Source organism: Pristis pectinata, chromosome 3 (genome assembly GCF_009764475.1).
Source record: "Pristis pectinata isolate sPriPec2 chromosome 3, sPriPec2.1.pri, whole genome shotgun sequence".
NCBI lineage: Eukaryota > Metazoa > Chordata > Chondrichthyes > Rhinopristiformes > Pristidae > Pristis > Pristis pectinata.
Window position 1 is genome coordinate 29,272,035 of NC_067407.1, and position 26,548 is coordinate 29,298,582.

Consider the following 26,548-nt stretch of genomic DNA (forward strand, 5'->3'; position numbering starts at 1 on the left):
AGAAATACCTCATGATGTTGGTTTATGAAAAAATCAATCTGCAAAGGAGATTTCATAATACAGAAAGAGAATATTGGCTTCCTACCTGGTGCTACTTGCACTTCAGCCAAGCCTCCAGTCATGATAAGTGCCTCAATGATCTTAATGTGGTGCTCTGGATTCACATCAGCACTGGAAGCAAATATAACAAGCATTTAACATTTCTGTATACATTCAGCCTGGCAGAACATCTGCTTCAAACACAATTTACAACATTTGGCTTGACATAGGCATTCTACAAATTCTTGCCACTGACTTCAATTTACCGAACAGTGAAGTGTTTAATAAATAGCAATCAAGAGCTAAACATGGTAATGCTGCAAGTCATGGAGAGAAGTTCAAATAAACCCATTATTCCCACAGCTTCCCCTGCCTTTTCAGATTTGCTGACAAAAGCTTATAATCATGCGCCAACCCTGGACTATGCAACAAGTACATTGCATTTGTTGTGCTCTGAGATGTGCCAGGCCAACAATGAATTACACTGAAAAGTTTGGAGGTGGTTGGTGCTGGAATGAAGAACATTTATTTGACATTGCTGCACCAAGTTTAACTTCTCAGTTAAACAAATGAGATTAGAACTGGAAATATACCAAATATAACTTTGATTAATTACTCACCATCTCCCTCTTCCACCCAGCCTCACCTTCCATTCCTGCTACCTATAATAGGCTTTGAAAAGTTAACCTCAGCAGTGCTGGGTTAACACGCATTGACTTACTTTGTATTCTTGACTATATTATTCAAACTTTATGATAATCTACAGCCTGGATATTGGCCCCGCACCCAGATTTCTCAATTAATTAAATACAGATCCAATTATAGAAACATGTTTAAAGGTAATAAAAATTACCAATGACTTGGAACATAATAACAATTCAACATTTTACACAATTGCTGTAGAGATTTTTTTGGTATTAATATTCAATGAAATATCTCATACCCTGTCAGGAGAGAAATTTTCTACCCAATGGTAAAAGGGTCAATGCTGGATAAAATCATTAGCCTATCATTTATCAATGACAGATGTCACCCAAAAATATAGGTATCTTTCGACAGAAGGGTGGTCTGTTAGGGTACAGGTTGGTCCCATTATCATTACCACATGTTTGAATAATGCATAGAACCATAATGGGCACCATTCTAACCCACTGTACAGCACTTGATCTACTCATCCAGCAAAGTTAACCCTGACCAATCCCAAACAGTTAATAAAGAAATAACTTAAGGCTGCTTAAAGTGAAGGCATGGCTATTTACCTTTTCTTCTTCCAATTAAAATAGTCAACTAAAAATACAGAACTATGAGAAACCAATCTCATAAACTATTTCAAAACGGGATAGAATAGCACATTATGAATTCATGTGACACAAGACAAACATCAGATCATGTTTCTGTCTGGTATATGAATGGATTACGACCACCAATATATCAGCACACTTATTTCCAACTCCATTATTGACACAGAATGTCCATAAAACTCCTTCCTTGAACCTTCTCCCTAACTATTTTCACAAGCCTCCAAAGGCATTGTTATGCTGAGAATTTAATACATGACCTCAGTGCCATGAAACAACCATGGACTTATAAATATGTTTCAGGATATCTAGGAAAAATGGCACATTGTATGTGGAAAATTCTCGTAACCGTATCTAATTAGAATGTGTAATCTCCATAAACTCTATGTAGTCAACACTTTGTTCTGTTGTCTGCATACAGATGACATGCATTGGGTCATGAGGATGTAATCAATCATGAGTGCACACATCACTTTTGGGTTAAACTGATGTCTTCCTAAAGTCATATTGTTTAAAATGCTTAATGTATTGATGAATAAAAGGCTTTTATACACAGATTGGCACATTAAAAATACAAGAAAAATGATCAGTTTCTTGCAAGTGATTTGTTATGTCATTTACCTTGATAGTGAATGCCTGAACAAGACATCACTGAAGATTTCGCCCAGAAGCCTTGGCGTGAGATGGTTTGCGCCTTCATACTGACACACCTTACAAAAGTGCTTCACTAGGTACTGCAGAATAAGGCAGTGTGGCAGAGGCATGCTGGGAGATTCCACGATTCTTCTGATTTGTTGGACGCACTCATCGAGGTTCTGGGTTTCTGAATAAAATAGATTGTATGATGTTAAGGCCTATTTCATGTGTTACCTCAGGTGACGTTTCATAATTGTGTATAGTGTACCATATTTGTGCTTTAATTCCACATAAATTGATAAGGTGCAGTTACCTGTTGTTTTCCCAGAGACCATTTTGACCACTTTGCAATACAAATGGACTTTGCTTTGGTTGATTTTTGTGTTCTAATTGTGTTGTTTCTTGTAAACATTGTTTATAACTTATGTTTTCCTTGTGAATGCTGCTTATCTGATGCTATTTGCATATGATGCTGCCGCATTTGTTTTTCATTGCACCTGTGCATACTTGTGCTTGTACATATGACAATAAACTCAACCTTAACTTTGTCTTTTGTCTTTGAGTGAATTCTGAATATGAGCAGTGCCTGAAAAAGAAACTTAATATAAACCCTAAGGTAGGAAAATATTTAAAATCAGAGGATGTGTGATTCATAATTCTTAAACTACCTATTGGTGCTAGCAATAAACTTAGAGCAGAACTATTGCCCACCACTGTGACCATGTGAAATGAGGTCATTCCCCAAATCTATACTCGAGCTATCTGTCATAAGATGTGCAAGATCTGAATGAGAAGCTTCACAGCCCATTAATACCAACTAACTCCTTTTCAATTAGTTATCTTCAGAGATTAAGTACAATTATGTAATTTTTATTCTAATTCTCTACACTCCAGTGACTATGATACTGGTGTGCAAGAATGAAACTTCAAGACTTTTGAATGTTTGTAATTTTTAATTATTTCCCAAAACTGCAAACTTTGGATCCGTTGGTTTGAAATTGCATTTTTGCCCTGATTTTTTACCTTAACTCCTTTTTCTCATGGAGTGAGTGATTGACTTCCTAGTTTATTAATGTTTGTGAAAATGCTACTTCCCTCCTGCAAAGACAGCAGATGATGTGTCATCACATTTATGAAGTTAGTTTTGAATGAATGCAGCAAGAGTGCTACTTAATAATCCCCACATATGATTTTTTTAAAATATTGAGTATAAACAATACACTCTAGAACATAGGAGACACAAGAGATTCTGCAGATGCTGGTATCTGCAACAACACACACAAAGTGCTGGAGGAATTCAGCAGGTCAGGCAGCATCTATGGAGAGAAATAAGCAGTCAACGTTTTGGATCGAGACCCTTCATCACGACTGGAAAGGAAGAGGGCAGAGGCCAGATTAAGAAGGTCGGGGGAGGGGGAGGAGTATATGCAGGCAGGTGATAGGTGAGTCCAGGTGAGAGGGGGAGGGGGGAGATGTAAGAAGCTGAGAGGTGATAGGTAGAAGAGGTAAAGGGCTGAAGGAGGAGAAATCCAGTAGGAGAGGGCAGTGGACCATGGAATAAAGGGAAGGTGGTGGGGAATAGATGGGCAGGTCATGAGGGCAGGAGTGAGGGGGCCACAGGAATGAGGAAAGACAAAGGAAGGGGGGGGGAGGAAGAGAGAAAAAACATAGGAGATGTGAGGTCCTCTTACTAGTCTGACCAGTGATGCTAAGCCAGACAACTCCCATCTGTGCTCCCCCAGTCTGCAGAACTACCCTTTAGATTCTAAGTAATTCAAAATTACAGACGTGACTTTTAGGCTGATCATATATATAGTCTACATAGCTAAGTGTATGATGATCCACGTGTGCCAGCAATTGTGTGCCATATCAGTGAGAATCGGGTGACAGTCTAACCATATTTGTGAGGAGTAGAAAAATCACAGGCAAGTCACATAGTGACCAAAACTGATGTTCACAGAGTAATTCCAGCAGTTGGAGAATGAGAGGGGGGGGGGGGAGGGTCAATGGATAGTCCACTGTTGGAATTTTCCTTGGTAATGCAGAGATATAAAGCCTGGTCAGACAGTTCCCATTGTTACTCCATCAGACACCTCCTCACTCTGCAGAGATCAGAATTCAGTCATTTATCTCATTGAATGTAAATTGGTTTTTAGTATAAAACAAAGGTTCAGGCGTAAATTGAAAGCTTTTGGGTTCGACAACAGACTTTGAATTCTTGCATATTTCAGAATATATCATACATTTGACATTTGCCAGCATTTAATTCTCAGCCCATCAGATCTGAAATCCTGCTTTGTTTTGCATTTGAAATCAGATATTCCATTCACTTCTCCCTGATGTTACATGGACCTTAACCTGCCTAATATCCTGGTGAATGATAGTGATTCTTAGAAATTGAATGCAAACTCTTGCCACTGAAATATATTACATGTCAACACATCATTCTCCTAGGATTTAGTAAGCAGGTTGAAAATATATTCTATCAGTCTGCAGCTTGGGTTATAAAAAACAAACATATTAATTAAAGACAGAGCAGACATACAGACTTCCAGTAAAAGCAATATACTTACTGTACCTTACAAATTTAACTATCTTTCTCTGTATATCAGAGTGGTAAAGATGGTTCTTTTAAGTTATCAACATATATTAAACCCTGAAAATAGATGTTGATTCTTCGAGGGGTACTCTGGAGAGAGGTTCTAAGAGAGGTACCATTGCAATGAAGTGAAGTTGGCCCAGTTTCACTCCAAATTAAATGCTATTGATTCCTGAGTTAATGCCACCTGCAAATATTTAATTACAAAACCTAGACTTAAGTTATACAGATTAATTAAAGGAAAATACTGAGAAGTTTGGTCAATTGAAATATACAGACTAGTTAGCCTTTAATGCTTGCTTCATTCTTCCAAATATCAGAAGAGGTACAACATAGATTATGTAAGATGAACAGTAATTGCTTTAAAATATTAACTTAGCTGATCTACTTCTTGTTTCACAGAAACAAGCTACAGACAAACTAAACTAGGTGAGATTGCGAGGAGGATATAAAGAGGATGTGGACTGAGTGAATGGGTGTGAACGTGGCAAATGGAATATAATGTGGAAAAATGTGAGGTCACCCACTTTGGTGAAAATAACAGGAAAGCTGATTATTTGTTATATAATGAGAGACTGGGGAGTGCTGACGCTCAAAGGAACCTGGATGTGCGTGTACACAAGTCACCAAAGAGAAACGTGCAGGTGCAGCAAGCAATTAGGAGGGTAAATGATATGTTAGCCTTTACTATGTGAGGGTTTGATTACAAGAGTAAAGAAGTCTTATTGCAATCGAATAGGACCTGTTGAGACTGCACCTGGAGTATTGTGTACAGTTTCGATCTCCTCATCTAAGAAAGGATGCACATACCATAGTGGAAGTATAGTGAAGATCCACCTGACTGGCTTCAGGTATAGTGAGTTTGTTCTATGAGGAGAGATTGAGTACATTGAGTCTGTATTCTCTAAAGTTTAGAGGATGAGAGGAGATCTCATTGAAACTCAGAACATTCTTAAAGGCTAGATGCAGAGAGGATGATGGCTAAGGAGTCTTGGACCGAGAATAAGGGTTAGGCCATCTAAGATTGAGATGATGAGAAATTTCTTCACTCAGACGACGATGAACCTTTGGAATTCTCTACCTTGGAGGGTTGGAGAGGCTCAGTTGTTATGTTCATTCAAAACAGAGATTGATAAATATCTGGATATAAAGAGTATCAGTGAATATGGGGACAGTGTTGGAAAATGCTGTCATGATCTTGATGAATGATAGACCAAATGTGAAGGGCCCGGTGGCCCATTCTTGCTTTATGTTCTTAAATATTTACAGATTTTTTTTTGCTAACATATGCTCTCTGTTCCTCTCAAAGGTAACTCATGGAAACAATAATTATGAACAAACTGCATTCAGACAATGTGGAATTAGACAAAAATCAGACTCTGAGCCAAAGAAGGATACAGATGGATGGTGATCAAAATTAGGTCGATAAAGGATGAGAGGAAATAGAGAAAAAAATGGCTTTAGGTGGGGCTTCAGAAAGGCTTTTGGACTATCATGATCCCCAGGGCTGTTGCTGGGACCGGAGGGCTCGAGTCATAAGGAGATATTGGATAGAATGGGACTCTTCTCCCTGGAGTGAATGAGGCTGAGGCATGGCCTTATAGAGGTTTACAAAATCATGAGGGGCATACAAAAGGTGGATGGCCACAGTCTGTATCTCATGGTAGGGGAGTCTAAAACTAGAGGGCAAGGTTTGAAGGTGATAGGGGAAAGCTTTAACGGGGATATGAGGGGCAAGTTTTTCCACACAGAGGGTGGTGGGTATATGGAACAAGCTGTCAGAGGAGGTGGAAGAGGTGGTATAATTACAACACTTAAAAGGCCAAATGCAGACAAATGGGATTGGTTCAGGAAGGCACCTTGGTTGGTCTGGATGAGTTGGGCAAAAGGGCCTGCTTCTGTACTGTATAACTCTATGACATTTTCCCTCAGTCAATATCAAATCAAAATGTGAAACACTGGCTTCTCTCCAGTTACTTACTTTATTGGACGGCATTAAATAAAACAAGAAATAGGAGAAGTCTGATTTTTGGCTGGCAAGAATTGTGGTCAGCCTCAATGTGGAAATTTCCATGATTGTATAACTGGTTGGTATCTCATTTTTATAGGAGCTTTGCTGTGCACAAATTGGCTGCCACACTTCCTGCCATACAACAGTTATTTCACAAGTACTTCACTGGCTGTCAAGCAAAAGGAATGTGAAGGATGTTATTTATATGCAAGTCTTTCTTTCTTGGAAGGAAATTCCAGACAGTTGGACACAGATACTGAAGGCACAGCTACCAGTGTTGAGATGAATCATGGAATCCTAGGCCTATTCCTAGCCTAGCACAGAGGCAAGACATTCAGTCTATCATCTGTACTGCCCACAAGCAGAGCAGTCCTGCTAGTCTACTCCTCTGCTCTTTCTCCATTGACCTGCATATTGACTTTTCAATTTTATTTTGGAGATACTGATTGATCTGCTTCTACCACCCTCCCTGCACTCTGAACAAAAAAAAAGGTTTTCCTTGCCTCCCCTACTCTGTATCTTTTGCACAATATTTCAAATCTCTGCACCCAATTCTAGAACCATCTGCTAATGGAGCTGCTTCCCTTTATCAATCCTATAGAAAGTGGTCATGATCTTGTATTCCTTTGTTTAATGCCATCTTAACCTTCTTTCCAGGAGATCAACCCCAGCTTCTCCAGGCTAACTTTATAGATGAATTCCCTCATCCCTGGTACTTGCATCCTCCCAGCTTCACATCCATCCTAAAATGTGGGGACCAGAGCTTGATAAAATACTTTATACAAGTACAACACACAAAATACTGGAGGAACTCTGCAGTTCAGGCAGATGCTGCTGAGTTCCTCTGGCATTTTGTGTGTTGCTCCAGATTTCCAGCATCTGCAGTCTCTCTTGTGTCTCCTTTGTACAGGTACAATGTAATTTCCTGGCTTTTGGAGTCATCGAGTCCTACAGCACAGAAATGGACCCTTTGGCCCGCCACATACATGCTAACCCATTTGGCTACATTATGACTGTATCCTTCCATGCCTGGCCTGTTTAAGTATCTGCCTAAATGCCTCTTAAGCATAGTAATTGTATCTAATTCCGCCACTTCCTCTGGCAGCGGATTCCAGATTCCAACCATTCTCTGCGTAAAAAAAATTAAACCGATGCCCTTTTGATTTTGATACCACTACCATGAGAAAAAGATTCTGACTCTCCATCTTATCTATGCCTCTCATAACCTTATACACTTCTATCGGGTCCTTTGCTCCAGGGAAAACAAGCCCAGCCTATCCAATCACTCCCCGTAACTAAAGTCCTCCAATCCAGACAACAACCTGATCAATCTCCTCTGTGCAGCACAATCACATCATTCCTATAGTATGGCGACCTGAACTGCACACAATACTCCAAGTGTGGACAAACCAGTGTTTTGTAAAGTTGCAACATAACATCCTTGTACTCAAGACTTTATTTAACAAGTCCAAGTTCCCATACACATTACTAGCTGCTCTTTGAACATGCTTTGACACCTTCAAGGATTTATGCACATGTATACTCAGGACCCTTGATCCTGCTGACACTTTAGAACTGTCCCAGAAGAAGGGGGTAGGGGGTGGTATCTTTATGAAGCCAAAGTCAGAGAACTACAGGGTTATTGGGTGGAGGGATTGCATTGACAGGAAGAGATGAAGCATGAAGGAATTAGTCCATGAGGATGCAATTTATTGATTTAACTTCTGCTTCCCTAATCGCTCATTGCATGGATGATTAGTTAGCAGGACATTGCAGGATTGCATATGGAAAAAATCTGGAGGAGCTTATCTTAATGAAAATAGTTGGTTCACTGGGAGAGCACTGGAAAAAACTGGAAATGGTAAAGGGCTGGGAAGAGGATGTCAACAGCGGATGGAGTGAAGCAGAGGCAGAAATAAGTGTGGAAGTGAGCAATCTCTGTAAATTATTCTTGTGATTGCAGTCTCTAAGTGTTAAAGAATTCTAATTGATAATCTAATGGACAAACATACATCTTTTCTGCACGCTCATTAATTTTTCTTCAGGCTGGAATATCTGTGAATGACCTGTGAGGTAGCCTGGGAATCTTACGAATGTGGAGAAAAAAATATTGTAAAATACAATGAAAGCAGAGATGTGCCAAATGAAGAGCCTCACCACTATCCATTTTCTGGAATGGAAATCAGGATACAGTGTCTAATTCAGCTGTTCGTGTATACATGATATAAATGAACCATTGAACATGACATAGCTGGCGAGTTAATTCTTATTTGTGCTAAAATTGTTCACAATGGGAGGTGGAAAGGGTAAAAAGAATAAAGATACATGCACAGGATTTGCAAATCCACACCTGTTTCAACAATGTCTCCATAGTAGTTGCATGTCAATAATTTTCATGCTTCTGCAATGAATTTGGTTCAGGCACTTCCCAGGTTGGTGAGGTTTAACACTGGGGAAGTCTTCACTGGACAGTCATGTGCAAACCAAACTATTGCCCTGCCCGGACAGGCTGAGAGGTCCATGGCCAGCTCCAAGATAACTAAAGCAAACTGGTGGTACCAGTATCAATTCTGATTGGAAGTACCCTAAATTATAATATTCTGAGGAGGATTTGTACCCAACAGTTAAAATCCTGACATATCTCCACCTTTATACCACAGGGTGAGCTGTGATGGTGTTCTTGAAAGAAGAGACAACCTTTTATAGATTCAAGGACCTTACTGCATTAAGAGGAGTAGGACTACATGGGTTGTTCCCCAGGAATACAACAAGGATGATGGGAAAATGGCTTTTTATTCTGTAATAACCTTATGATTCTATGAAATACTCTAGCTGAGCAGATAATTTGTTTACGCACCCTGTTCCCATCCACTTCAATCCTATTTCCTTCATGCATTCATCTAACTTAATCTTGAATGTTTGATGCAATACCACAATCTTGGTGTAAAAAGGGTCCCTCTTCAACATTTTGTATTTCTTCTTGTATTTATGCCCCTCTATATTTATGTAATGACATTTTCTTTGCATCTTATGTAAAGGTATATTTATTGGTACAAGATGTGGATGTTACACATTGCAATATCCATTCACTCTTAGAAGAGCAGAGTTAGTTTGGCTGTAATTTATTTACTTAATTAAAGGCTTGGCCAGTTGCATGCAACTGCATGACATATAAATGATGTGACTCTTAACCTACTTCTGTGTCTTAAAAAACTGCTTTTGTAATGATGCAAATCCTGCTATCTCTGAAGTTCATTTACACCAGTGCAGGCATCTCCAGCTGTAATGCCATCCTCAGTGTTGACATAATTGGAAACCAGACTTACTGTCAGAGGGAGCAATGTTTTCTAATTGCTGCCAGTTGCTTTCTGAACTCTGTTCCACAATGCCATTTGGGAACAAACAGTGACCAGATGCATTGTTAAAAATAAATGCACATGTGCAAGCTTGTGTATGAGCAGCTGTTTTGTGTTGTTCTGGCTGCCGTGGAATCTACACTACATTAGAATGTAGACAATTTTAAGTACCAGGACCTGACCTGCTATTACAGAACTGTTTTTTTAAAATGGCACTGAAAGATAAATGTAACATCGGTTTTACTCGACTATGTCCTTTTGTATATCCAAATCCGGCATTGAAAAGGGATCAAAGCTATCTTCTTGTTCTCATTAGGTAGTCCTTCAGGATCAAGGATGACTTGAGATTCCAATCCAGCTCTGTGGGTTCTAAGGTTGCTGATAAGATCATTGTGAGACTTAAGAGACTCTGCCACAGGTGGGGTTGGATGTGTTCGATGGGAAAGGCAAGTGCATGGGTAATTTGGGAGGTGCACTCCTTCTGCCATTTACGGTGGGCTTCTCTGTTTTCCTGCTGAATGGACACGAGATTCTTAAGGACATCCAAACAGTCCTTCACCCCTCTAAGCCAGGGATTCCCACTAATCTGTGGGAACATTACATTGTTTACAAAGAGCTTTTGAGAATATCCTTCAATTGTTTGTATCGGGTAATCTCTTGCTCTATGTTCGGGCATCTACTCAATTTAACCCCAAATGTTGTCATTATGGAGCTCGGCAAAGTCTTTTTCATGAATATGTTGTCAGGCATGTGAATGGCATGGCCTGCTCACTCAAGAGATTGATTGTAAATAGGATCTTAATACTGGGGAGGTTCGCACGGTTAAAGACAACATTGGTTCACTTACTTTGCCAATGGATTTGGAAGATTTTGCAGAGACAGCATATGGTGGTATCTCTCTACACATCCCAGGTGCACCCCAACATCCATCCCTCACTCACTCCTGAAAGGGAAAATGCCTCACAGCTGTTGCAATGAAAGAGTTCCATTTAATCTGCTTCAGATTCTTAGATTTGCCTGTTTTTTTCTCAATTGAAAAGCCAGGCATGCTCATTCTTAGCTTCAGCTTCCCCTTGATACAGATTTCAATTACCTGAAGGCAATCTCCCAGATAATTGATTCAAGCAGTCTGCACACCTCTATGGCAAAGCAAATCAGCCTGCTGGGCAAGAATATTGGAGGAAGAACATCTGATGATGGAATGGCCATACAGTCACTCAGCCATACTTACTCAGTTGATTGTTTCCAGTCAGACAACAGACAAAGTTTTAAAGCTCTGACTGTGTTTATGCATTAGTGGTTAATGTTACAGAGGTGCAGAATAATGGGGCAAAAAACAAACTGCTGGGGAACTCAGCGGGTCAAGCAGCTGTGGAGGCAAAGGAATAATTGACATTTCAGGTTGAGACCCTGCATCAGGTAATAGCAACAGACTGTAAATAAAGGGAGCAACAGTCTAGAGTGCAGTGCAAATTATCCCTATCAACTTGTGGGTTTTGCATTCAATACCTTAAAAATAGCTTGTTTCCAAGTGATTATGTAAATGTCAGGAATTAAGCAAACTGATTTTGACCTGATGAGCAGCAGTTTACATACGAAATGATGAACAAAGGCAGGATATTGTCTTCAAATATCAAAATTAATTTCAGATAGTTAGCTGTGGGGATTACATTCCATTCAGGGCTTCACATCAAGACAAAGGCATTCTGAAAAGACTCATCAGCAGTTGTGATGTCATTGTAAAAATCCTAACACCCAAAGTTAGCTATCAACTAAAATGTAGGTAACAATATGTTCTTAACCTACCATTATTTTAATATAGGTGAGCTGTCTAATGTTTTTATGTAAATTAAGGATGAATCATTCTTGAATGCCTTTTAATGTAAATATTACAAGCATCTTTGTATTGGGTTGTTTCGTAGTCAAGTGGAGCAGCCAATTCACCAAGCTAATTTGACAGCTTTGACACATAGATTCTTGAATATTGGTAGAACCCCAAGCTTCTCTTTGAGAAAGTAGAATGAGACTTTTTATATCAGTTTGACCAGGTTGATAGGCCTTAGTTTAACATCACAACTGAAACATTGCGGTATTTCTTCTTGGTTAGCTGGATTTTGTGCATAAATCCAGGAGCAAAACTTCAATCCACAACTTTCTGATTTGGATAAGATTGCTGAACCTGGGATGGACTTTAGTGTAAATTATTGCTTTATTTCCAATACACAACTCCTCTAAGCTCAATTCCCTGCTGGGGAAGCAAACATTGCAGAATTTACTTCTACAAACATTCCTCAAAATTTCTTTGGTTACTAAAAGCCATCTGGATAAGTACATGGATAGGAGGGGTTTAGAGGGTTATGGGCCAAACGCGGGCAGATGGGACTAGCTTGCAGGGCAACAGACGGCACAGATGAGTTGGCGCGATGGACCCGTTTCCGTGCTGTATGACTCTATTATGTAAATCAAGAGGCGATAAAACTGAATCAAAGCATATACAAACATACAAATTAGTAGCAGGTATAGGGCACCAAGCTTCTTAGCCAACTCTGCCATTCAGTAACATCATGGCTGATCTGATTTTAACCTCAACTCCACATTCCCATCTATCTTTGTAACCTTGTACCTCCTGCATATCAAGTACCTAACTATCTCCACTTTAAGAATATTCAAAGCTCTGCTTCTACTAGCCTTTGAGGAAGAAAGTTCCAAAGACTCTGCATAACATTGGAGCTGTCAGCCCTCATTATTTGGGGACAAAAGCACCCACCTCTCCATCTGATGCCACGTTAGTGAGGAATTAGCACACATACAATTAACCTTTGCAAATGAGCCTACTGGGCAAGAGTATTGGATGAAGAACACTTAATAATGGAACAGATGGGAAGGGCCCAGTGTAATAGCCTCTGAAACGTTTAAGGATGAAACATTCATGACAGATTGATTGTGAATATATTGAATCACCTGGTATCGTGAATAAAGATTGTGACATGACCCAGTTATGCTTCTGCATATATTATGAATAAAGTGTATTTTTGGGGAAAAATGGATACATGTGCATAATACACATCTATTTAAAGTTTCCCTCCAAAACCAGTCATATTCAAGTTCCTGCACAGGATCCCGCAGAGCAGGAAGATCATGTCTGTTTCAGGAATCTGGTGCCTGGCATGTGAAGGACCTGGATGGTCCATCAGAGCCAGCTGAGTGTAATCAGGGTTCAGTGCTGGGTACTGACCCAGGAGTGGATGTTGACATTTAATTTTGCAGAGATAATGAGTGTGCGATGCTAATTTGCTGGCATTTTTCGTGCTCCCCATTGTTCATCCTTACATCATGGAAGGAAATTTCTTGGTCTATCCATTTGAGGCCAGCATAGATCAGCCATGACCCTATTGAATGGCGGAGCAGGCTTGATGGGCCAGATGGCCTACTCCTGCTCCTATTTCTTACGTTCTTATGTGAGTGGTGCTAAGAGGTTATGATTTTAGCTCCCTGCTGTTGCGTGCAACAATTGCCCAGACAGAGCAATGGGTCAAAAAACAAACTGCTGGAAGAACTCAGCAGGTCAGGCAGCATATAGAACATTACAGCAGAGTAGACGCCCTTTGGCCCACAATGTTTTATCTTGCTCTAAGATCTATCTAATCCTTCCCTCCCACATTGCCCCCTATTTCTCTATCATTCATGTGTCTATCTAAGAGTCTCTTAAATGTCTCTAATATATCTTCCCCCACAACCTCTGCTGGCAGTACACCCACCACTCTCTGTGTAAAGAACTTACCCCTGACACCCCCTTTATACCCTCCTCCAATCACCTTAAAGTTATGTCCCCTTGTGTTAGCCATTGTCACCCTGGGGAAAAAGTCCCTGACTGTCCACTTCATATGTGAAGGCAAAGGGACATTTCGGACCGAGACCATGCATCAGTCCCCAGCAATGAGTGTTTGTGGCAATTAGGCAATTTAGCAGGCTGCATGAAGGCGGCATGGTGTCTCCATTTCATTCAACACGTGTTGTTTAACTGTCCATTGTGCGTAGACCCCAGAATCACTCCAACCCCAATCCTACCCTTGTATTTTATCACTTCAGTCCAATGATGTTACCTAATGATTTTGTAGGCAGGTTTCTCCATTTTTCTTTTAATGGACAGAGAAAAAAAACTTTAGCTGGATCTACTCAAACATGAGGAAACCCAATCAGTATAATTGATAAACTACTCAATACTTGCACCTCAAATTGATTTTTTCATCAATGATTCTGCAGACTTGACAGACACAAACTCATTTGTGATCTTGTATGAGTCATCCAGTCAGCTTTCCTTGCTGAAACATTAAACCTATTTCACTAAAGGGCAATGGATGTCCTGTATACTTGACTTCATTTATCATCTCCAAAGATGTTCCTGAATCTGAATTTATCAGAATTTTGTCCAACTCTGATGAATGCCATTCATTCCACAAACCTGCAGAGGCAGGTGTGAAAACCTCTGAGACTGCCAGTAAAAGTGACTGCATCATTAAAAATTTGAAATTCAAGTCAGCTTCAACCAGTTTTTTGAAAGATCTATAGTGGAGAGCAAGAAAAAAAGAGGGAAGTAGCAAACAATAGAACAGACAGATATTTTCTGGCTGAAGTTTAGTTCTAAGAAGGAATTTCTTGTTGGTCAGGCAAAGTCATTGAGGGAGTTTGGGGAATTGAAATGGAGTTAGCAGCAAATAATGGGAGCACAGCTGTGGATGAGAAATGGATCCCTATTGGAGGTATGCACATGTGTTTTGGATAGGAGGAGCTTACAGAAGTAAAGTGTTGTGAGGATAACAAAAGACTTGTGGATCAGAAATAACAATAGTTATCAGATCATTTCTCCAACAGAGATGGACAGTGAAGATGAATGAGTTTGGGATATAAATACTGGGCGAGGACAGATACAAGACTGTTCTTGGAGTCAATTTCACACTGCAGAAGTGGGAAGACTATCAACAAGATGAGTGGAGAATTCTAGCTATGACGAGATATGTATGCAGATTAAAATATCTGTGAGGAGAGGCAGGTGTTTATCCTTTGTGAAGTGATTTTTAGCATAGACATATTGTGGAAGAAGGTGAGGCCATCTTTAGACCAATTTCTGTGGTCTTCTCATAGAGAGGCAAAACCTCTTTGGAGGCTCAGATACCAATAAGGTAAAAGAATAATTTGGCTGTCATTGTTAGTACTGAAACTCTTCACAGCACAATGAACAAAGTACTTCTAAAGGAAGAGGGAAAGGCCCTAAAAACTTGCAAGGGAGGGTGGAAGATATACCCTGACAGAAATGGCAAGATGTGATTGCATACCTCCTGTGCTGGGGGTTGAAGGATCTGGAGAAGATTCATGGAGGACAAGGCCCATTGAACCTTCTTCTGGGGTACTTCAGATGGCTATCCCTCAATCCCAGAGAGAAATCCTTGCTGCATTCAGTGACCCATTATCTTCAGGCATTGACTTTGGCTTCAATCCCTCATTGGGTTTGATCAGGAATGCTATTGATCAGAAAAACTTACTGATCATGTTCACAAGGACTGTATGGTGCATTGTTATAATGCTTGTTTTGAGAAAAAAATTACAAAATAAATTAGAATTTATATCAACCAAATTAGAATTTGTACATATATGATTCTGCTCATTCATTACTTGTAAAATATATTAGCCAATTTTAGTTTTGGCCTTGTGTCACTAGAGTGCTCACAACCCCAACTTTCCAAAGAGAAGCAAAGTGCTTTGTCAACAGTGAAAATAATTTTCATTATTAAGACCCAGTTACAATATTGTATGACCAGATATTGGACACCAAAGATAAACTGATTCTTAAGGACGTGGAGTCCATTTACAGAAGAATGTCATATACATGAATGCAAGTGTCGCCCAATTATTTGTAGCAATCTGCTTCCAGCGAAAGGAACAATAGAAATATCCCCTCGGTATGAGAGAGAAAAAAAAGGAAAAAAATTCAATGAACTTGGGCACAATAGCAAATGCTGCTAGGTGAATAAGGGATTAAAAAAAAGTCTGTGGCTGAGAAAGGAAGCAACAAAAGCCTGTCTGTAGCATAAAGAACAATGAACAATGCTTCACAGCAGCACACTGACTGCTACCCAAAGTGTTGGTTGGAATCAACCTCTATGTACTTGAAGTGTTTCACAAGATATTTTAGTAAAAGTGCACTGGAGATGATAATGCTGCAAATATATTTTGATATGGATTCTAAAGGAAAAATTTGGAAATAAAAGTCAGCAACAATGCAAAGGAAACCATAATGCTCTCAGGTGTATGTATATAAGGGCTTGTAGAATTTTTTTTCTGTTGGAACAGAATGTTTTCGTGATAGCTACGCTGACAAGATGCATGATGGATCTATATCTTATTGAAGTATTTATTATAATACAAGCACTTACAGTTCTTAGGTCACCACCAGCTCATTGGTAAACTGGCGGATGATGAATGGGCATTAAGCCTATCTCAGCAAGTATGGATTAATTAAAACGCAAAGACTTGCCCTTGATCCAACATGGTTTGTCATGGCTGGAACATTACTTACTCCCTGCTGCTTTCCTTGCAGTGATTACCAATGATGTGTGCTCCACAATGGAAACTCACAATGAAAACTCACAATGAACTTTAAACTCAGCCAGCTGCTGCTTTGAATGACCTTATCCTTCAGGAGGTTAAAACCTGTGTGTATAATCTCAGGCCCAGATGGACCCCCACTCAAATCCTTCTTAATAATCTGCATATTTTTAAAAGGCTATTTATAAATTATTAGCATGTTTTAATTGTTTTAATCAAATATATTTAAATGAACCATAAATTATCCTTCCTAATGAACAAATAAAATTCAATTTATTTAGTGCTGTGACACTGATGGGAAAACAATATGTTTACTTACAGTTTAGTTACTTCTAGGTTTAGCTGGAATACATATTATTAAAAGCTTTTAAATATAAATATGGCATAGTATGATGCTATACACTTTAAAATTAAATATATGCATACACAGCACATTACATAGTGAAATTCATATCATCCTGTGTACCTAACTACAAAGTGCTTACGCAGAAAATAAAGACCAAAATCTGTATATTATATTATATTTTATATTAACATTTTGGGTCTATTGACATTATAAACAGATGCAGATTAATGCATTCAAATCATTGCAAAATACAAGAAAAATCTACTGGGAGTGCACGTGCTAAATTCAGAGGTGGTGTTGAGGTGCTTCTCACCAAAGAAATACAGTCACTATTCCTGTGATTCAGATATACTTTTACCACAGAATTTCTGAATTAGACATCATTATTGATTTAACGTAGTTAATCAATGTGAGCACAATTTCTATTTTAGTCCAGGACAGCAGAGGCTGATAAAAATCTTCTTCTCTTGGCTTGATGAATGAATACACTGAATGGTGTAGTGTTAGGGCCCACTGAACAGCAGATCACATGCAGCAATGTTAAAGTTATTCTTATCAACTCCACTGCCCTTTCCAGATCCCTAGGATCCAGGGACATGCTCCCAGAAATGATTTATTACCTTCTGCATTCAGAAAGCTATATTATTTGCAATTGGTGGCTTTTTAATCTTGAATAGTAAGTGACAATTTCTTCCTGATTGTTCTGATTGAAGGTGGCCCATGGACAGCAATATCCAATTTATCACAAAGCCAAGAATTTGAAGGTGGCTCCCAGAATGAAGCAGGTGTGGATGCCTGGGAAACGGGCAGTTCACCCTATAGTTCCCACAAAAATCAGGAGGGATGTTTATCACTCCATCCCCATTACCTATGTTCATTCATGAATGTTTCTCCCCACTTCTCCCGTTTTCACAACTGGATTATTCATCCCTTCTCCAATTTGGTACTTGTCTTTTATTCTTCCTAGATATTAAGCTGTCATTTTGCTCTTCCCCTCCTGTGCATAGATACTGTCAGCTTCCCAGGTCCTTATGAAATCTTTTTAACCCTTTTTATTTCAGCTTATGGCATTAATTTTCTCTGCCCTCTCCAGTGCATGCTGGCTTTTCCGAACACCATCCACAGAACCAGACAACCAACCCTCTCGCCCTTTAATTCATGCTTCATCACTCTCTCCCCATCCAGTTCACTCTGTAAGCTCCACCCCTTCAGTTTACACAGGCAGTTTTCATCCCTCCTTCCCCTTCAGGACAGGCTACATTCCCCTTGGTCTATGTTGGCATCCTTCACCCCTCGTCCCATAATTTAGCCACCATGCTGCACTCCCACTGCCATTCTCTTGGTATGGTTCTCAATTCCTATAACACAAGAACACAGAATAACACAATGGGAAGGAATTCTCCAAGAAGCTTTGATGGCTTGCAGGAAGTCAGCAAGAAAACTGCTGTATGACTTTTCATTCCCAGCAGCACTCAAGTCCTGGAACAGTGCATAGTAGACCAGAGAGATCTGTAGTCATCTGTACCCCACTTGGAGACTAAATGGTGCACAACATTTTGTGTGTTGCACGCATCCAGCTGCACCCCTGACAGACCATAGGGCCTCAGAGCTGGCACTGCAAGCTGATCCATTTTAGCACACTTCAGCAAGAACAAAAACACTGCCATGCAGGTCCCAGCTCATTCGCATTTGTCCACAAAATTCACTAAGGCTGAATATTTCACTCACACATGAAGATTGCTGCTTTAGTCAAAAAAGGGGAGGGTAGAAAGTATGAACAAGATGAGCTTTTGACAGACTTGCTACCTCTCCAATACCCAGATACTACCCAGAAGAAAGAATTTATATCTCACCTCTCACGTTCCTTTCAGAACATACCAAAGTGCATCACAGTTAGTGAGGTACTTTTGAAATGTAGACACTGCTGTAATCTGCAGCTGAGATGATAATAATGTGCCTTAATATACCTTATTGTCAACATCTGGATGCATGAGGTAGCTATCAAATAGGGCCTCAGTTGGATCTTGACAGCATGAATGTACAAAACCAGAATGAGATCCACATGGTATTGATCACCGGTGGTGCTACCTCTCTCATATCCATTGCATATTCTGGTCAGCCTACTTTAAAAAGGATGCTAGAAAAATTTTAAAGAACATGTCCTAAACTTAGAGTGACTAAAGTGCAATAAAGGCTTATTGGGGTAAAGACAGACAGATACAGACTGAGACAAACATCAATTTGATGAAAGATGCACTTTGGTCTGCCTAAAACCTGTTCCAATGCAAAGGGATGTCTGCAAGTGAATGCTGCTGACTGGCACACTCCAAGTTCCAGGAGTACATGCTGAGAGTCTCACTGAAGCTTGGTGCAGCCACTGCAAAGGCTCTGTGGGGAAGGACCACAGTCTAGGGTTCTGCTGCCATTGGACACTGAGGGGCTGTGTAACAGCCTCTCAAATGCTTCACAGGTGCATCGTTTGAGGAGGAAATAGGGGCATTGACAAGAGAAGATATTGAATAGATGTTATAATGTATGTAGATAAAAATATGTCCTGATTGCATTTACTGTGCATGTTATGAATGAAATACATCTTTGAAATGAAAAAAAAAACAAGGGGTGACCTGTATAGCATAGATTAGGTACAAATTTACAATTTTCTGTAGACAGTGAACATAAATATGTATAATATTCATAAATCTCACTTAACAATTGAGATGAAGATAGATGAAATTCAATAGAGAAAGAAAAACTTGGCACCTTTTTATGAACCTTTCAAAACACCTCAGCACTCTACAGCCAAAGAAGAACTTTTGAAGTGTAGTCACAGCCAATTTTCATAGAGCAAGCTCCCAATTATAGCAATGGGATACTGTCCAGCTCATCTATTTCATAAATGTACATTGAAGGATATATATATATATATATATATATAGATATATATATAGATAGATAGATAGAGAGAGAGCGCGCTAGAGAGAGAGAGAGAGAGAGAGAGACCGACCGACCAGGGCACAGGGGATAACTTGTATGCTCTTCTCTAAAGTGGTGTCATGGGATCCTTTATGTTCACCTGAGAGAGCAGATGAAGCCTCAGTTTAACATCTCATCTCAATGATAGCAAATCTAATTGTGCAGCAATCCCTTGGCACTTCACAGGAGTGTCAGTCCAGCTTTATGTGCTCAAGTCTCTCAAGTGGATTTGAACTAACAATAATGTATTCAGGAAGTCAGTGACAAATGTAGGAGAAAATTGAGGCCTGACCTGAGCCCATGTGAATATATTTTCTAGATCTCTCCATTGTCTCTCCACTGCCTAACAGACACGCGGACACACAGACTCTGTATCCCTTATTCTGTCTGCATGGAACAGCTAAACATAAACTGAACCCAAATGGTTCACGAACAAATATACTCAATCTGGTCCGAGCCCAACACAGATAATCAGAGCACGTCGGGCTACCAAACTGAAGCACAGTTTAGTGAGATAGTGGACAAGCTCCAAGGGCAGGTATTTTATGGGAGTTCAATTGGCATCTTTAAAATGGAAGTGGGTCGATAACGAAGCAGGATTGAAGGTTTTAGAGAAGATTAATGGTGTCATTATTTTTGCAGGGGAGGCTAGTGAAGCCAAGTATTATTTGTTGAAGTAGAAGATCAATAAATGGTGTAGGCTAGCTAGTCTATGATGGAATAATCATACATGGATTTTGGCTCAAGCGTACTTTAGTGGTCAGAATTGACTCTTTGCACTGTAAATTTTTAAATATTTTTATATAAATACTTAATCTTAATAAACTGCAGAAAAAAGAAACTGCAATAACTTACCTGGGCTAATCTGTACCATTTCCCAAACTCACCTAGATAGACAAGGGTAGCAGGCACATAAGAACAACACCAGCTGTAGGGTTCACTCCAAATCATCCATCACCTTTCTGTTCCTTCGTCATTGTTAGGTCTAAGTCCTAGATATCCCTATCTAACAGTCTATGGGGGTACCCTTACCAGAAGGGCAGCAGCAGTTCAAGAAGGCAGCTCACCAGGACCACTGTCTCAAGTGCAGTTGCTGATGGGCAATAAATGTTAGTCTTACCAGTGACATCCTCATTTTGTAAAATGAATAAACTACAAGAAATACAAGTCAACATTTATCCTTCAATGTTCAAGTAGACCCATTTTTATGTTGCGCTTTGTTTGCTATTCCTTTGTAGGTACATGGAAAAGCTAGTAACAATCATGCATTCTCTTTCTTATCCTGACAGGCATTTCCCCTGAAAGTGATATGCATGCCTTTATTACCAGGGATATGCTGTAAGGAGTCTTGGAGTATGAGAGTAAGGCTGTCTTTTTTAGGTGGGATTTGGAGAGAGCACACTTTTGGCCTCTTTGCTTATGGCAGAATATATTGGATTCCCATGGTGAAAAGGTTCCCTATTAAGAGAAACTATATTCTTTGGAGCTTAGAAGAAAGAGAGTAGATCCCTTTGAAATATATACAAGTCTTAGTGTACTTGTCAAGGTAGATGCTGATGAGTATTTTCCAGAGCCTTAAGAATCTATGAATTTAGAATAAGGGACAGGCCATTTAGTACCAAGATGAGGAGACATTTCTTCACTCAGGAGACAGTGAATCTTTGGGATTCTTTGCCTACAGGATCATGGATGCTCAGTCATTAAACATAGTCAAGATTGTGACATGTAAATTCTTAGGCACTTAGGGAACAAGACATATGGGAATAGTCAGGGAAACTGATTAGAAGTCCCTCTATGGTCTTATTGAATGACAGACCAGGCTTCTTACACATGTTATGAATAGTAATATACCCTGGGCATGTTACCATGGGTAGCAGTATTGATCTATAGTTCTTTCAAATGGCACCCTATTGAATGTGATGGGTAATCCACTGATTGTATACACTAGCTAAGCAATGGAACTAGACAATGTCTTTTAGCCAATGGCCTCCAGCTATTGATCAGGAGGGAACAAGCCTTGACAAATACTTCTTTCTCTGTATTAACTTACAATATTAATACCCCAACTTAACCTCACTGAAATTAGTCAACCCAAGTGATTCAATCCAAATGGTTAGAAATTCATCTGCAATTATTTGTGCTAAACAGGCTTATACAGTAACCTTTGCACTTTTTTTCACTACTTCAAAAATTCAGTTTCACTGACTTCAATGGCACTGCATTCATTAGCTGCACTTATTCATTGCCACTTATACAGGGCCTCTGCGTGCTCCCAATGCATGGCCTCAAGGTTCTGAATACTACCCTGAATGCTCCTCCAGTTTGAGCTGTCATGGGCCAGAAGTTTCTTGGAGTCAGTGAGGATGTTGCACTCTTCAAGCTATGAGAACATCTTTAAGTCCTTTTATTTAACTGGCTGGTACTCTCCCATGGCAGAGCTTGGAACAGAGTGTCTGTTTCAGGAATCTGGTGTCAGGTGCCTCCTATGTTACATACCTCCTGGCTTTCATTGTCACCACTTAATGTTTAATGACCTTACCTCAACAGGATAACAGAGAATATTTAGGAGGGCAACAATTAACAAAATTATTTAACACAGACTACACAAGACCAGGGAAGACAGATCTGAGTAAGGAAAGCCTGTGGGTTTGTGTTAAAAATCAATACAAGATTCTATTTAACATATACTCTTGTAATTTTCTGCACAGCAAGAATCACATATGGTGCACCCTGATCTGGAGATTGTTTCCACCACTTTCTGCTTTAACGACAAATTTATCGCACTGGCACTATTTTGTTTTGCACAAAAATGTGTGATGAATTTGGTTTATTTCCTTTTTTGTCATTACATGGCCTTGTTTCAATAGTGCTATAAAAAGCCCACCACTCAAGCGGATGAGGAGGGTTTGAATATTGATCTGCCAGCATTAAGGGTTACTTTCCAAAAAATGAAGTTGCTCTTTGCAATACCAGAAGCACTGCAGGATATTGTTATAATAAAACCTAGCCCACTGTGTAGCTGGATCTAACTCCTTTATCAGTTAGTGCATTCAGCTGACAAGTTTATGATGTATGTAATATTTCTTTTGCATGATTAATCACCAAATTCATAATCTCTCTTTTATTGTCGTACCCAAGTTAGCAGCAACACAAAGGTTTCTAAATTCTAACTACGTGTGTGCTACTATTCCTGTGATCAGTAACAGTTATAGATACACCCTTCCATTGAAGAACTATACACTTTACATTGCTCCCCTTCCTTTAAGTTCAGCTTCAATTATACATCCAAATAAAAATGATGAAGTAGAAGAAATGGGAACACCTTTCAAGGACATATTCTGTGCACAAGCAGGAACTTATTATTAAAGGAGCAAGGGCTTCTAAATTCCAACAATGTAGCAATTAGCGTAACGCTATTACAGCGCCAGTGACCCGGGTTCAATTCTGGCCACTGTCTGTAAGGAGTTTGTACGTTCTCCCCGTGTGTCTGCGTGGGTTTCCTCCGGGTGCTCCGGTTTCCTCCCACATTCCAAAGATGTACGGGTTAGGAAGTTCTGGGCATGCTATATTGGCACCGGAAGTGTGGCGACACTTGCGGGCTGCCCCCAGAACACTCTACGCAAAAGATGTATTTCACTGTGTGTTTCGATGTACATGTGGCTAATAAAGATATATTAAATATTAAATAATGTTGGACTGCAAAATTCATAATATTTTCATAAAACAAGAATAGCAGAGGAATAATTGTTGCTATCTTTTATTTGGGAATGTTTACTCCAGATTCTACCTGGTTGAAGTGATCTCCTTGTGCTATAAACTCACACTGGGTCATTATGTCAGATGTCGGCAGGCTCACAAAGCTTTCTCCAAAACCACCACAACAAACTGCTCCCATCATGCAGGGTGATGGTCCCTTAGGTATCTTTCCCTGCCCTGGCACCTCATGTTGGTGCTTTATTATCTTTCTATATCCAAACCATTGAAATCCAATTTCTAAGCATGTGTGCTTCATTAAATCTATTTGGTTCAACTGTGCTTTTCCTTCAGATCAATGCAGAATATTTTGTCCTGATCCAGTTACATATATACCATCTATAATATTCTTAAGAGTTGATTGATATCATTATTACTTCAGTAATATTTTATGAAGATTCTGCATGTCAGCTCTCAAATGATTTGGCCTGACTTTGACTCCAGATTGCAAAAATAATAATACTAAATATCAGTACCTCACATATTGGATTAGAATGATAAATAAGTTCCATAGGTAGTAATTTATGAAGGTACAACAGTACGTTATTTTTAATATCAACATTGAACAAACATTTGATTTTAATTAATAAATGACAGCTATTATTGAAGACAGGCTGGTGGTTACAGCCAGCTGGCTGCAATAGGAAAAAATTCCATAGTGGCACCTTTTTTCTTATTAGTGCAATATCACCTATTTGCTTCCACTGACAATAACCTCTTGTTTTTTTTATTGGCTCCTGATGACTTGAAGCTCAATTAAAGATATGCTAATCCGGCAATTCTGCCTTTTTATTCTCTCTTGCATCACTCTTTGACCTACGCTTGTATACAGTTCCGTAGATACCAGGAACGTCCTTTAGGCGGGCTTGACAACAGCTCACAACATTCAACTTTGGTGTAGCATCACAACTGCGTCGGAGCCTGATCCTGTCCTCACCTGATATTTTAAGTCTTGAGATATTATTGGCTATTTAATTAGACACCTTGGCTGATTTATTCAGAAACAAAGTAATTCAGGAGGGAATCAGATGGAGGGAAAATGGTCTGCAGAGCTGTGGGGTTAGAATGGGGGTATACAGAATAATTGGATTACTTGATAAGGAGTTGGCGTGTACAAGGTGAACTGAATGGTCTTGGTCCATGGTATAATGATTATAAGATTCCATACATTCATCCTCAGTCTCAGGATATCAAGCTCATTGTGGATCCTCACCTGGCTACAATTTATTCGGTCCTCACAAGGAATGAACATTAAACATTTCTGGTCTAAGTTGTTGCGAAGCACTTGGAGTTGAATACTTGTTCATTTTGCCACTGTGTTAATTAAGCTAAACTATGCAATGTTCTGATTGGATAATAGATAGCTAAATCTGAATTTTCTGAAAGAAACATGAATATTATAAATCAAAGCAGAATCTGTTAAGTGCTTACATTAGTCCAATGCTGAAATATTTGGTTCCTGTAAACGATCAGTTGAGGGTAGGAATTAACCATTCAGTAAGAAATAAAGTTATATAAAAAAATAAATATTTTAAATCCTTTGATGTTTCTCAAGCAAACTTGATAGCTAAAACAATACTCTTAAATGAAAAAAAATGACTAAGCTTTTGCAAAAGGCATCACCGATTTATCAGGCTGTTTTTCATCAGTACATTTCAGAACAGATTTTTATTTATAGAATCATAAAAGGCTTAGGAGCATTTTACCTTGGGCAGTGTAGACTAGTTCACTGTAAATAGCTGGTGGAATCACAGGTGAAGGCAACCCTCCTAAGTAATGCTTCAGTGCATCAGCAATGGTGTGGATGTCATATTGATCGATATCAACAGCTGCCATATCTGCAATATAATGAAGGAGGTTAGAGTCCACAGTGCCTTTATTAGTGCAATTCATCAGCTTTCTTACTGCACCTAGAGAGCCAACAGTAGTCTTGTCGCTGGCTTTGGATGTGATTACCCAAGTTGAGGTAACAATACATTTAATTTGCTCATCCCTCCAGCTTAAAGTGTAGTCATAAATTAATGCACCAGGAATACCAGATACTTGAATCTGCCAGACCCACTTCCACAAGGTACTTTCTTTGTTGTCAGGTTGCCTCAGTCTTAAAAAAAATCTACCTTGCTCTTCTGGTTTGTCTCTGATTTATAATTTTGAACCTTTTCCTGTGCTTTCACCTGAAGAAAGGGAGCTCTGAAATGCAATAACTTGCACATATATGCCTGGAAATGGACTTCCTCTTTATTTGGCATGCTAAAAGGGTGCAGTCTTTAGTGCTGACACCCTACCAAAGGATCCTGTGACTATCATGAAATTGGAAAAAGTTGCAATTAAATAAAATCAGTAGGGAGGTTTTCACCATGACGACTGTGTTAAGGTGTGACCTGCATGGCTCCCAAGAGCAGTTGTCTGCAGAGATTGCAGCTGCTATGTCTTTGCCACTAGGAATCATGGAATGTAAGACTCAGCTTTAAAGAACATAGAATATAGAACAGTACAGCATAGGAATAGGCCTTTTGGCCCAAAATGTCTGTGCCAACCATAATACTGATCCAACCTAGTCCCACCTGCCTGCAGATGGTTTACATCCCTCCATTCCCTGTGTACATGCCAGTCTAAATGCCTCTTAAACATTGCTATTATATCTGCAAAAATGCTACTATTATATCTGCTTAAACATTGCAATTGTATCTGCAATACTCTCACAGTGACAGCCACAGTATAGCAGCATATAAAGCTACCATGGGAGGTTCAGGAAAACATGGGGAGAGAAAGACATGCACTTAATGTGTGTGACTACACCCATCCTCTGTGAATGTCAGTGTGGATCAAGTCTTGTGCCACAAGTGATCCCAAGCCATTCATCACTCTGCATAGTTTCTTTGCTGTGCAGCAGTGCAGTAAGTGCTGTGAGACTCAGCACTGATGTGTGAAAAA

General features: G+C 39.5%; 1 protein-coding gene across 1 annotated transcript in view; it reads right to left on the reverse strand.

The window, feature by feature from the left end:
• pik3r3b (phosphoinositide-3-kinase, regulatory subunit 3b (gamma)) overlaps window positions 1-26,548 on the reverse strand; it is a 448,961-nt gene that overhangs the window by 183,722 nt on the left and 238,691 nt on the right. The window contains exons 4-6 of the mRNA XM_052011087.1: window positions 25,321-25,452; window positions 1,959-2,160; window positions 86-171 (exon numbers count right to left, since the gene is read on the reverse strand). Coding sequence (XP_051867047.1) covers window positions 86-171; window positions 1,959-2,160; window positions 25,321-25,452 — 420 coding nt within the window. The remainder of the gene's footprint in view (window positions 1-85; window positions 172-1,958; window positions 2,161-25,320; window positions 25,453-26,548) is intronic.